Here is a 15,027-nt window from a genome sequence, read left to right on the forward strand (position 1 = left end):
GTCTGTCAGCTTTAATCCCTGTGTAATTTGTGTAATTTGTGTAAACATAACATATAATTACTCATCGCAGTACTAAGCTAGCTGCTAGAAGCTCCAAAGTTGCCCTCTCCACTTCAAAATAACCCTGGCACCAAGCACTTCACCAACCATGTCAATTAGTAATGCACTAGTAATATTCAACACACAATTAGTGTTCGGTTTTCACACTACAGGCATAAGAGGTTATATTCGCTGACCAAGAGACACATTTAAAAAAAAAATATTACAATTAAAATGTTCAAAATATTCACAATAAACGTCAAATTTTTAGTTATTTTAAGTTATTGTTAGTTTTACTTGCAGAACTTTTACCTAAGCAGATTTTGCAATGGTTTCAAGAGTGCCACACAGATTGACTGAGCTGACCAACAGGACGTTGCTTGGTGTGAAAGTGAACTTTGCATGAACTGTGCTTCATACATCGCTACACTATTGACAACAAACCATTTATGCCTGTGAAATTTCACTGACGTGACGCAGCTCCATTGAATTATTTACCGGAACAACACTATAACAGATAAAGGTGAAACTACTGCAGTAATATCACATGCATAATGATTGCTTCTTTTTCACACTTGAGGTGTAAGAGATTGTATATATAGACTAAGAGTGCAGTCATATTTATTTTTGTTCTGTGAATATTCAGTGTGAAATCCAGTGATTTCTATAAAAATCTGGAATTCTGCATGAAGATGAAAAATGTCCTCAAGATAAGAGGAAGGCGGATACTTTTCTGTCTATACCTGGTGATTGAATGAATCTGTCTCTTTGGTCAAGTCAAGTCAAGTCAAGTCAAATCAAGCCAAGCCATGTCAGGTCAGGTCAAGCCAAGCCATGTCAAGTCAAGTCAAGTCAAGTCAAGTCAGGTCAAGCCAAGCCAAGCCATGTCAAATCAAGTCAAGTCAAGTCAAGTCAAGTCAAGCCAGGTCAAGCCAGGTCAAGCCAAGCCAAGCCTTGTCAAATCAAGTCAAGTCAAGTCAAGTCAAGCCAGGTCAAGCCAAGCCAAGCCATGTCAAGTCAAGTCAAGTCAAGTCAAGTCAAGTCAAGCAGGTCAGGTCAGGTCAGGTCAGGTCAGGTCAGGCCAGACCGAGTCGAGTCGAGCGAGTCAAGCAAGTCAAGCCAAGCCAAGCCAAGCCAAGCCAAGCCAAGCCAAGCCAAGCAAGTCAAGCGAATCAAGCCAAGCAAATCAAGCCAAGCCAAGCCAAGCCAAGTCAAGTCAAGTCAGGTCAGGTCAGGTCAGGTCAGGTCAAGTCAAGTCAAGTCAAGTCAAGTCAAGTCAAGTCAAGTCAAGTCCTCTTTATTTTTATAGTGTTTTTACAATTTAAACTGTTTCAAATAGTGGTTGGTGCATAGTGGCGCAGTGGGTAGCACTGTCCTCTCACAGCAAGAAGGTTGCTAGTTTAAACCACGACTGGGTCAGTTGGCATTTCAGTGTGGAGTTTGCATGTACTCCTCGTGTTCGTGTGGGTTTTCTCAAAGGTTTCCTTGGGCGTCGGGCTAATGACCCACCTCCTAAAAACTAGATGTTATGAAACACCAACATGGTGCGGCTAAATTTCAATTTCGATTTTAATGGCCCTGGGACTAAATATGACTGTCTCTGTTGAAGGATAATCCAATGAAGAGTAGTTTTACCAATCTTTGACTAAATCTAGAGGTGGGAGAATGTATGGATTTTTTTTTTCTTTCACTCTAATATTGCAATATAAGTTTAAATTGACATAGGAAAGCTTCCATTTCTGCTCCAATAGCCATACAACTACATTGAGACTGTGTTAAAATGAGGAGTGGTTAAAGAACTTTTAAAGAAACTTTTGCTTTTTTATTATTCTTCAACTTAACAAAACATAATGGCTAGTGAGCTTCAACAACATGTCCAATTGTTTGGCATTCAATTCTGTGAGCGTTTACACTATAAAAGCAACCCAATCAAATGCATTTTCAGCCACACAACCGATCAAAAGTTTGGGGTCAGTGTGATTTTAAATGTTTTAAAAACGCTTTTCCTGCTCACCAAAGTTGCATTTATTTAGTCAAAAGCTCAGTAGGCTACAAATTGTAAAATTGTGAAATGTTATTGCACTATAAAATAACTGTTCAAAAGCAGTTTATAATTTAATTTAATCATTTATTCCAGTGATTTTAATGATTAATTATTAGCTTCATTGCTCCAGTCTGCAGTCACACGATCCTTCAGAAATCACTCTAATATTATTATTATTATTATTATTATTATTATTATTAATGGTAATAGTAATAAAAGCAGTAATGACTGGAGCAATAATTAAATTTGAAACTACATGCAATAAGAAATATCTATTAAAATGTAATATTTAACAATTTAACATTTTTTACATTTAATAAATGCCGCCTTGATGAGCAGAATAATCAAAAAACATAAAAAAAAACTGACCCCAAACTATTGACTGCTAGTGTACCTCTATTAGAGTTCAAAGGTGGACAATCTCAAAACATTTCATATCATGTTTGTAGTTGTTTTAACACCATCTGTAAACTAGACTAGGTGCAAGCTGCCAGATTCACATCCTAACCTCCAAAAGTTTATAAAAAAATCTCAAATGTGAGTTATATGCATTAATGGTTATATGCATTACATTAAGTTATTAGACTGGCTGACTGTAGTATTGGTAACCTAGTAACCAACAGTAAACAAGCAAGCATAATGGAGACAGCATTAGTCATCTAGATGTAATGTTCATTAGAGTTTATTCACCAAATGCATTTCCATCTCTCATTATTCACATTAAGTGAAATTTCACAAACTGAATTCGAGAGGATCATGATATGATTGATCACAGCTGGTCTCTCATTTGTAATCATTAGTAAGCCAATCAGATCATTCCAAACTCACTATAAATAGCCCGATTAGTAGAGCTGTAATCGGGCCATAACAATTATAGGCACACAGCTCTTTTGCCTTTTTTTTCAAGAATGAGTCATTTATATGTTTTAACATAATTTATTTGTAACAAACATAGACTATAGGCCACTTGGAAGTTGGAACAAGGAAATAAAATAAGTCCTCTGTAACATCAAAACATCTCAGCACTCTAAATAAGCCTAGGTACACACACTTAGCCTTTAAATTGGCCAACACACCAAAAAAAATAAGTCTTTCTTAACAAATTAAATTAAAATAAATTCTAAATTATGAAGGGTATTTGGCAATACCAAAATTAAGATAAAAGCTGTGCGAGATTTATTTCACCAATTCTCTTCACAATCTGGCTTTGAGGCGACGATGAAGCTGGAAATTAGAAGAATAATGCCAACATTAGCCTTAGTTTACTCTGTCTACATTATGATTTAATGGTTTAATTAATATTTATTTATAATTTAAAAACCTTTTACCCACCGAGATTAGGCTACATGTTTTTGTGGTGGAACATGAATCCACTGTAAATGGCTGTAGTGCAGTCCTGCGCTCAGGATCCAGCGAACACCCTTTTACTGCAGCTGCTGCTACAGGCCGAGATGCATAGTTCTGATCTGGCTAATTTTGCAAGTTGTGGGTAGGGTTGTTTGTTCATCTTCTACCAGCCAAGAACATTTAATTTTTCATGACAGCAGTTTCAATGTAGCGAGAGACCTCGTCATCTTCCCTGTCAACTTGCTAAACATACATTGCTGTTAAGCGATCTACCGTAATACGCAGTGTATGAGTGACCGATGAAATATCTTGGCTGCTAGAAGGACCTTTATTTTTGGACTTGATTACATTCTCGCGCTAATCGAAATGCATAACATGACTGTTCATTTAATGCGCAAGCCAAGCCTGGCCCGACCCGACCCCCTCTAAAATGATAGAAATTAAACCTGAACCCACCCGAATGGTTTGGACAAAGATCTTCAGCTCTACTGACTAGCATTACTCCCTCATCTTCATTTTGTGAAGAATCCCCCCTCCAACCCCATCTCCACTTTTTCTCCTTTACCAGGAGGAGCTCTCGAAAACTACCTGATCCCGTACCCCCTTACATGCTCATTGAGCAGGTAGGAGCCCTGGGCTCATTTATCGCCGAGCTCCAGGGTCCTGCAGCATGCCAAACCTGCTATTATTATCAAGCAACATCTAAGTGTGAACTCTTGAAACATTTGTCTCAAAAAAAGCCAAAAAATTTTTTGTGAATACAGGAATTTTTTTAAATGACTAATTTTCATCACTCACTTCTGATGTGATACTTCAAAATGCGCAATAACACAGGGTAATGGAAATTATCCTCTACAATACTGATGACAGACTGTAACACACATCATCTGCATCTTTACCTGCATAGTGCAGAGGTGCGTCTTTATCCAGGGCGAACAGAGGTGGGTTGAGAAGGACAGTGTTGTCGTTTTCCATGACGATGCCTTGATACTCCGTCTCGATCCATGGCTTGTGTTTATTGGCTGAGAAAGAAAAATCACAAAAGCAAGAGACGGCGTGAGAGCAACAAGAACAGTGTGTGATTCAGAACAAATAGCAATTTCATTTCTTTGACATAGCTATTTTCAACACGCCGTTATGAAGGTGAGCGAGCAAAGGTTCAAAGACAAACACAAACAGTCCCAGGCGAAGGAATTTGCAGCACATTAAAAAAAAAGTTGTGCCATAATACGCTAGTGGCAGATGGTGCAATGGTTCGGCCAGCTGTACATATGCATAACACTTGCACATTAAGTTACAAACATACCCATATGGGGATCCACCAAAGCTGTGTGATGGACAAACACAACACACACAAACACAAACACACATACACGCACGGCACGTCGAGCCTCGCTGCCTTGCAGAGTAATTAGGTGTAGAGATGTTTGGCCTGATCGCGCACCGTGAGGTATATTGCGCCTATCACTCAAATGCAGACAGAGAGCTCTCTGTGAACACTCAGAGAAAGAGCCAAGCATGCAAACCATCATCAAACCCACTGAAAATGAGAAATCCTCAACAATAAGAACAGCCTGCTTGCCTGGGGACTTTCAGCTCAGTGCTGTGTCGCCTCTGAAAATGTTACTTTCATCATAATTACAATTTTTTAATATTTCAATGATGCATTTTGCAATTTATGTTGCACATTTCACTGATTTGTTATTCAGATGTTACTTTGTAGGCTAACATACAGGAGGTTATGTCAAATGTGTAAAAATATATTAAAAACTAAGGTACATGTTGGAAACTGTGAAACTAATATTTCTTCTGTTGTTTTATTTATGGATTTGTATAATTTTAAATCTTTTGCTTATATTTTGTAATATATAAAGTACCATTTAATGATTTTATAACAATTATTTTTTAAAAAGGTTGTTCTTTTGACATTCATATTTCTTTAATTTTCTGTAGTGGAATTATAACAGCAGTATATTTTATTTCTGTATCAAATTTCAGCGTGATTTTTTTAAATGACAAAAGAAACAAAAAAATAAAGTCTATAAATGAAATAATCATGTAAATATTTTAACATATTGGTGGTTAAAACAGGTCTGTTGCATATCCTGGACCAGGCCTTATCCTGAGAAGCTGCTGTGGTGGTTATGGAGGAGTGGTGAGCATGAGACTGATTCCAGTGATGCTCCAGGGACAGACGGGTCTTCGCTGAGGCCAGCTTCCAGCCTCCTCCGCTGAGACTGCAGCTCTGCACAAGATGTTTGGCCAGTAGAGAAATTAAAATCCTCGTGCCCAACTGAGTCTGGTTTCTCTCAAGGTTTTTTTTCTTCACTTTCGCCAATCTGTGAATTTTTTTTCCTTCTCCGCTGTCGCCTCTAGCTTGGGTTTGGGATCGATAGAGCTATGCAACGATGAATTTGCTCTTCAGTGTTTGGACTCTCAGTAGTGGTTTTAAACCACACTGAACTGAGCTAAACTGAACTGAACTTAAACACTAAAAAAACTGAACTACACTGTTAAAAATTACTATGACCTTTTATGTGAAGCTGCTTTGACACAATCTACATTGTAAAAGCGCTCTACAAATAAAGGTGAATTTAATTGAATCGCAAATGATGCCCTTATGATTAATATCTCAACATATTCCTTCAAATACTAATTTAGTTTTGTTTTATGATCACTTGAATGGTATTATTTGAACTCATTATTACTATTAATATTATAAAATGTATTGAATACATACAGTTGAAGTCAGAATTATTAGCCCCCCTTTTAATTTGTTCTCTTTTTCTAAATATTTCCCAAATGATGTTTAACAGAGTAAGGAAATTTTCACAGTACGTCTGATAATATTTTTTCTTCTGGAGAAAGTCTCATTTGTTTTATTTCAGCTAGAATAAAAAGCAGTTTTCATTTTTTTATAAACCATTTTAAGGTCAATATTATTAGCCCCTTTAAGCTTTATATATTTTTTTGATAGTCTACAGAACAGTCCATCATTACACAATAACTTGCCTAATTACCCTAACCTGCCTAGTTAACCTAATTAACCTAGTTAAGCCTTTAAATGTCACTTTAAGCTTTATAGAAGTGTCTTAAAAAATATCTAGTAAAATATTATTGACTGTCATCATGGCAAATATAAAATAAATTAGTTATTAGAAATGAGTTATTAAAACTATTATGTTTAGAAATCTGTTGAAAAAAACCTTCTCTCCGTTAAACAAAAATGGTAATAAATCTGACTTCAACTGTACATTACAATAACATTTTCCTTAACTGCATGGCAAAATGTAATTGAAATTTAAGCAGCACAACATAGTAAATGACTGCAATTAAGTCAAATAACCACGATAAATCATTTATTGTGACAGACCTACTTAAAAATAAAACTCCCCCTTTTTTTAGGTCAGGCCAGTAAAATATTGGCAAGGACAGTAAAAATCATATCTGCTAATCCTTATTATTGAGCCCTGCCTATTAAAAGGGCTTTAAACTCTATGACAGCACACAGCACTGACCCCTAACCCAATGCACCAGTCCAACTGCTAGAATATTTTCCACCACCTCTCTCTAATATTTCAAATCAATCTGTCGTTTTTGCCATTTATTTCACTCCCGCTCCCTCTCTCACCCACCCATCCACGCCTGCTTTCCTCCCTCTCATCCCTCACTCAGCCATATAACATTAATCTGAGCATCAGAGCGCTGGATTACTCCTCGGATTACAGGCCGAGAGACAACACTGTGCATTTCACTCCATTTATTACACGTGCCGCTCATACACACACACTGAGGCAGAGCTACACATGTCTATGACGATCACACTGAGGAACATTAGCCGTAAATTAAGAAAATCTAGCATCTCCGGTTTCCCACGTCTCTAAAAATAGCAGCGACGAGAATAGATAAGCTTTCACCCTTTTCTTCAAGGACAAGCATCGACCTCTCATTCCTGTCTCGCTGAAATCCTACAGAGCATCTTTTCCATCCTTCTCCAGACTCTGCTCCTCCACCGGTTAATCTACATGTATCTGCCATTTCATCTGAGAGACAACTCTTATATTCCAGCGTGTTGTTTCATCCTTGCTCATATTTCTTTCGCCTTCTTCATCATGTTGCAGGCCTGCTCTAGCCAATCTGTGGGATATTTTAGTCCCATGCGTTGCTACATCACTTTAGAAATGTAAAATATGGGAGATGTGGCGAGATGCGTTACTTCTAGTCCTTTATGTGGCTGCCGTTAAGTAAGTGGCATATGCATTTGAATAAATTTGAATTATTTTTCAAATAATTGTCAAGTATTAACAAATAAGTGATGTTTAGCAGAATACAGATTTTTTCACAGTATTTCCTATTATATTTTTCTTCTGGTAAAGTCTTAATTGTTTTAGTTTGGCCGGAAAAAAACTTTTTTTTTTAATATACAGTTGAAGTCAGAATTATTAGTCCAACTGAATTATTCACCCCCCCTGTTTATTTTTCCCCAATTTCTGTTTATCGGATAGCAGATTTTTTCAACGCATTTCTAAACATAATAGTTTTAATAACTCATTTCTAATATTTGATTCATTTTATCTTTGCCAAGATGACAGTAAATAATATTTGACTTATTTGACTTCTATACAGCTTAAAGTGACATTTAAAGGCTTAACTAGGTTAATTAGGTTAACTTAGGCAGGTTGGGGTAATTAGGCAAGTTATTGTATAAAGATGGTTTATTCTGTAGACCAGGGGTCACCAATCTCGGTCCTGGAGGGCTGGTGTCCCTTTAGGGTTTAGGTCCAACTTGCCTCAACACACCTGCTTGGGTGTTTCAAGTATACCTAGTAAGACCTTGATTAGCTTAATCAGGGGTGTTTAATTAGGGTTGGAGCTAAAATCTGCTGGACTCCGGCCCTCCAGGAACGAGAGGGGTCTGGCTGCAGACCTGGTGCAGTGCAATCTGGACTGCATCCAATGCTTATTAATGGGCTCACCTAACCCCACCCCTAACCCTACCCGTCACAGTGACATCACTAGCACTAGCTTTGAGTGCATTGTGTCTGACTTGCATCACTGAGTGATGCAGTCTCAGCTTGCATCATAAAGGCTGCATCCAGATACTATTGCCAGGAACATGTTTGGTGACCCCTGCTGTAGACAGTCAAAAAATAGCTTAAAGGGGTTAATAATTTTGACCCTAAAATGGTTCACAATAAATTTTAAACTGCTTTTATTCTATATGCTTTTATTTTATTTAGCCGAAACAAAAAAATAAGACTTTCTCCAGAAGAAAAAAATATTATCAGACATACTGTGAAAATTTCCTTGCTCTGTTAAACATCATTTGGGAAACATTAAAAAAAGAACAAAAATCAAACGGGGGCTGATAATTCTTCTACTGTATATTTAATTTTTAGTCTTGATATTATTAAGGGGGTCGCACACTGGATGCGCCGCTCAGCACTTTGACATGGTGTGCACATGACAGTTGGAAGTATGTCACACCAGATGCACACATTGAAATGTTATTTAATATAAAACTATTCAGATGGCGCGGCAGAAATATAAACTGTGTTCTGAGTCTTAGGCCCCGTTTACACTAGTACGTTTTAGTTTTAAAACGGCGTTTTAGAATGAAAACGATCCGCGTCCACACTCGCGTTTTACCCAGCGTTTCTGAACTGCTCTCCGTCCACACCAAAACGCTGAAAACGCACATCACGTGACCACACAGACGCTCTCGGGCAAGCGCTGCGCCCATCTACCCAGTTGAGAGCTGTGCTAGTCGGACTTCTCATCAAGCATCTCCCGCTGGATCTAATCTCACTATATTTATTAAACGGGATATTTCATTTATCTTGTTGTCTTTATCTAACGACATATTCCCTGACTTTGGGCATTGGAATCTATTACTTGTTCTCAGGTAACGTGTTTTGGCTGAGCGCAAAGATAAGTTAATGATTAATGTAACCACGTAGCCTACATTCTGTATATTGACTGATCGCTTGCCTTTATTTCCTATAATGTATAAACTTATTGTATGTTATACTTTTTAAATGGCCATTATCAATTCTTAAAGCTGATACTCAGCAAAAGAGAGGGTGTGTTTCGTATTTTCACTGAAATTGAAAGGAGGCAGTTGTTATCAACTCCGTTTTGTTATAAATATCCACACAGTGAAGATGACACTCATCTTATGCAGCACGACGCCTCAACATTTCTGCTGTCTAAGTTGCTAATATTAAAATGAAAATAGGCAGTTCCTTATATCATGTTTACATTTTATTGTTGAGAAAGTGAAACAACGAAGCCAGGGTGATGTGAATGAAGTTATAAAGTACACTGTTCCCTTTGAAGATTTACCCGTGTCCTCGGTATAGTCTGCTTTTCCATATCAAACTGAGAAGAAGAGATGCAGCCTTGATCAAACTTGCGAAGTCTGAACTTACACGGAGAAGATGCAGGACTGAACTGTGCGTGTTAGGCTACTTAATATTCAGAAAAAGCCCCAATCAGAGAGGCGAACGTCTGCAGCCCCGCCTCCGTTTTCAGATTTCTCCGTTTTCCATCATCCACACTGAGACGGAGCAGCAGCGTTTTAGAATGAAAACGGCCTCTCCAGCGTTTTCGAAACGATCCGTTTTCGGCGCTCGAGAACTCCGGCGTAGTGTGGACGGTTGGCGTAACCGTAGCAAAACTTATGCGTTTTCAAACTAAAACGCATTAGTGTAAACGGGGCCTTAGCTGGGCACCGCAGACAGCTGCCGGCTTGGGGCAACGGTGTGCATACACTGTTAGAAATCTATTTTCAAAATTCTAAAATGCATGGCATTGTGTGGTGCGGCGTGTCACCAAGTGCCGCATTCAGTGTGCGACCCCCTTCAACCACCTCTGATTGGCTACAGAACAAACCACTGTCGTCCAATGACCAGGGCCAGACAGAATCTGCAAACATTTTCTGCTATTTCTGTGCAGAATTTTGTTACAATTCGGAGGATTTATGAGAATGACTTTGAGAGTATCATAAAAAACTTGATATATGAAATAAAAAAAAAATTTAAAAAATAAAAACTTTTATTTAATGTTTAAAATGCAAATCCAATTAGATACACGTTTTTGTTAAACAAAGTCTCTATATATATATAATATAAGTCTCTATTTATATAATATCTCTTATATAAAGTCTCTTATATGATATATCAACTAAAAGGCAGATAATATTACTTTATAAACTGTTTTGTAAATAAATCAAATTAACATTTTCATATTAGTCAATAGTATTACTGAAATTAATTAAAAAGCTGAAGAAATTTGTACACAAGAAATTAAATAGACTCAACGATTGGCTAAAAATCAGCTGATTTCTGCGTGCGCAGATTCCGCGTGGGTGGGCTTAATTTAATTAGGCTTAATAACTTATCTAATTAACCTAACTTGTCTATTTAATTCACTATGTTTATTTTGCCAGCACATTCTTATTCTTTAGGTGAGCAATTAATGCATGCAAGTACATCTACTTTTTACATTTTTTTTTCTTTTACTTTTGGTAATCTTCAATTAAATGTTGAACATTTGCTTCTGTGTTTAGAGTGTCTGTCCTTTTGTTGATGTTATTTTGCCAGCTACAGCCACAATATTCTTAACCATACCCCTCTTCGTTTGTGACAAGAGAATAATGTGCAAAAAATGAACTCAATTGCCTTACTCAATATTCCATTTCAGTTGCACTGTCAAAAATGTCCAGATTTTCACAACATGTTACTGTAATTTTTCACAGTAAATTGCATAAGTATCACTTTACAGGATTTACATGGAAAGATTCACAATAATATGGTGTATTCATAATTTTATTGTGAAATGTTGGCAGGTTGCATGATTACAGCAAATTACTGTAAAAAGGGCTATATCTTTTGCATGTTAGTTATAGAAAATTCAAACTCTTTTTATTTAATTCAACATAGACGTTAATACAAATGAACTTGTATGCTAGTATTGACATTTTTTTTATATTTAGTAATAACAGAATATTATTGCATCTCCAAAAACAATTGGGTTACGTCTTCAAAACTAACTTGAAAGAAAATCATCCTGTTTTGAAACGACATGAATTTCTGTAAATTTTCATTTTTGGGTGCACTGCACCTTTATTTAGTTTTATAAGGTTAACATGGAAATATGAAATATTTTTTAATAAGCATAACTTGCTTAGCAAAAAAAGTAATAAACTGGAACAAAATTAATTGATTCATAAAACCAAACACTGTTAAACACCCAAAATTATTTCAAAGTCAGAGTAAATGTCAGAATTAATAGCCGAAGAACGCCTGCTTCACAGTAAAATGTAGTTGATTCTACAGGATACTGTGAAATCGCAGTAATTGACTTTTGTATCTACTGTAAAGTTACACTATATGGCTGTAATTTCACAGTAATCTATTGTAACAAAATCACAGTAAATTACTCTGAGCAACCTCATGGTATTTTGCTGTAAATTTAAATACAGTATTTTACTGTGAAAGTAATGCAATTATTAGCCAGTAATTTACTGTGAATTTAAGGTCAAATTTTTTACAGTGTAAAAGTACATCAACATAATGAAATAAAAGTCTAAAGTGTAAATTAAAGGTGTACATTTAAAAGTTTAAGCCTTTAAATTGCACTGAACACTGGTGTTAATATTATGTAGTACTGTCATCATGGCCAAGACAAACACATTAGTGATTAGAAATGAGTTATTAAATCAGTCATTTTTCAAAATGTGCTGAAGAAAACATTCTCTCCATTAAACAACACTTTCAGAATTGAAGAGGATGGCTTATATTTTTGCCTTCAACTGTACATATTTTAGAAAATGGGCTTCCTTTATAATCAACAAAAAAAAAATCTGTCAGTGACTTCAGTTTATCAATCTCACACAGTTGTGTTATAATCAATGAATGTCTGATTTATTTCTGCACTCTATGCTATAATGAGGGCTTTTGTGCGCGCGTAGAGCTCAGTCAGCATTGTACAAAATCTCCTGCAACGGTCACTGGATTCTGATTAATCTGAACACTTCTGATGCCCATTCTGATGGCCAGTGTGTTCGAGAAATCAATGTCGGTAAATGAGCATCGCCTCATGGTACCATCAGAGCGAGAGGATCAAAATCACTTTCCAGAACTTTCTGTTTCACTGTTCCTTACTGGTGGATTGATCTTCCCAGCCCCATCGGCAAGTCGAAGACAAATATGGAAACAGATCTCTTTCTTTTAAAATATAAAACATCCATTATGCTTTATTACTTTTACAAAATCCCTCAAACATTCTAGTTTCAATTTCTGAACCTGTATTTCTCAGCTGTTGGGTTGAGATCCCAGTAGGTATGGCACACTAATCACTTCATTATAACTAAAGAGCACAAAAAAATTACCGGCATGCTACTTCAGTGCTAGGCTGTAAATCAGTAAGTCATGCGATTACCAAAAATTACCAAAAATTACCAATAAATTACGTTGCTTGTAGTAGCTGGGAATGATTTGCATGCTGGCATCATGTTGATTCTGTTAATCAGAAGCAATTTTCATGCGTTTCACCTACAGTTCATGTTGGCATTGTGTTTTCATGCTGTGCTTTTCTGTCATTTTACATTTACTTTATATATTTTTAAACAAATGTGGTATCTGTAATCAATTTGTCTATAAAAAAAACAGGAATTGTTTTCAAAGCATTGCTAAAATATTAGGAGTGTTGCATCCTATTACGAACAGCAGGTGTTGAGGATGGCACATAACATAGGAGACAGCACACACCCCTTAAACAAAGACGGAATTGGGGGATGTCTAAGGACAATAAGAACTGAAGCAATTTGGTTGTGTAACAAATTTTGTTAATTTAATAAATGTTTATTATTATTAATGATTATTTTTTGATATATAAATTATTACTTTTTATTATTAGGATTTTTTTTGCCGAGTTATTTGATTTTGAGTATCTACCAATATCGAAAACCCATCCGATACTTCTATAATACATAAAATAGGACTAAGAAGAGCGAAGAAACAGATCCAGGGCGCTCCTTATTTTTCATCAACTTTATAATACCTTCAGACCGCAGACATACTTGGGTTGTTTCTAGATCAAATACGGCTGCGGCTGGAAGTTAACGAGAATTTTTCATATTATTTATTAATTAATTGGATTTTAACCATTGATTTTAACGTGTACCCCTACTCCAACCCCAAACTTAACCGCCACAGTAATGTAAAAATAGTATTGTATCAAGTATTATTTATGTTATTTATTAAATTACCCATAAAATTAATTTTTTACATGCACCTCTACCCTAAACCCAACCGTCACAGTACTTTACAGATTACCAATGGGTCTAAGCCAAAAAGTAAATTAAATGTATGAATGAATATTATTGATATTTATTTTTATTTTATTTCTCTTCCTGTTTTTCTTTTATTTTTTCTTTCCATTTTTTTGTTTATGTACTTGATGTTAAGTGTTGGTGTTTATTGTGTTAAGTGTGTCATTTTTGTTATAAAGTTGAAGTCAGAATTATTAGCCCCCCATTGATTTTTTTTTTTCTTTTTTTAATATTTCCCAAATGATGTTTAACAGAGCAAGGATATTTTCACAGTATATGTCAGATAATATTTTTTCTTCTGGAGAAAGTCTCATTTGTTTTATTTTGGCTAGAATAAAAGCAGCTTTGAATTTTTTATGAACCATTTTAAGGACCAAATTATTAGCCCCTTTAAGCTAAGACTGTCTACAGAACAAACCATTGTTATACAATAACTTACATAATTACCCTAACCTGCCTAGTTAACCTAATTATCCAGTTAAACATTTAAATGTCACTTTAGGCTGTATAGAAGTATCTTGAAAAATATCTAGTAAAATATTATTTACAGTAATCATGGCAAAGATTAAATAATCCAGTTATTAGAAAAGAGTTATCAAAACTATTATGTTTAGAAATTTGTTGAAAAAAAACTCTCAGTTAAAAAAACTATTTGGAAAAAATAATTCAGGGGGTAATAATTCTGACTTCAACTGTATGTAAAGCACCGAGTCAGAATAAAATGCCCCAAGGGGATTAATAAAGCACTAAACTAAACTAAACTAAACTAAACTAAACTAAACTAAACTAAACTAAAACAATTTACTAGCTTTCTGTATCTATTTCAAGACTGCTATTTAGAACCCTTATGTTGTTTATTCATCTGTACTACTAATTTTCTTTTATACTTATGTGTACATGTTATAAGTGGGACAGTAGTCTTGTCATACATTTTTGTGAAGTAAATTTGCTTGGATTTTTATATCTAAATAAATGTCAATTTAGATTGATTTCTTAACTGAATGCAAAGAGGGGAAAACTGGTCACGGTTTAATGTCCATTGGCCAAACCAGTCGAAAAGCCCTGTACTAAACAATGCTTATAACTTAATTTCCACGATTATTTGGATTAATAAATGTTCACTTGTTGACTTACTATTAAATGCACATTCTAATCAGTGTCAGCTAAGTTCATCTATGTTAAAATAAAGATATTCGTGATTGGTCAACGCAATCTCATGGCAGTTCGGAACTTTTGAAGTAATGGATAATTTGTATAAACC

General features: G+C 35.7%; 1 protein-coding gene across 3 annotated transcripts in view; it reads right to left on the reverse strand.

Annotated features, from left to right (window-relative positions):
* The window catches only part of clstn3 (calsyntenin 3), a 65,425-nt gene that overhangs the window by 48,709 nt on the left and 1,689 nt on the right, over positions 1 to 15,027 (reverse strand). For all 3 annotated transcript variants that reach the window (XM_087285772.1, NM_001423876.2, XM_087285774.1), the window contains 1 exon segment: positions 4,330 to 4,452. In XM_087285772.1, coding sequence (XP_087141898.1) covers positions 4,330 to 4,452 — 123 coding nt within the window.

The sequence above is a fragment of the Danio rerio genome, chromosome 16, assembly GCF_052040795.2.
Source record: "Danio rerio strain M-AB ecotype USA chromosome 16, GRCz13ab, whole genome shotgun sequence".
In the NCBI taxonomy this organism is placed as follows: Eukaryota; Metazoa; Chordata; class Actinopteri; order Cypriniformes; family Danionidae; genus Danio; species Danio rerio.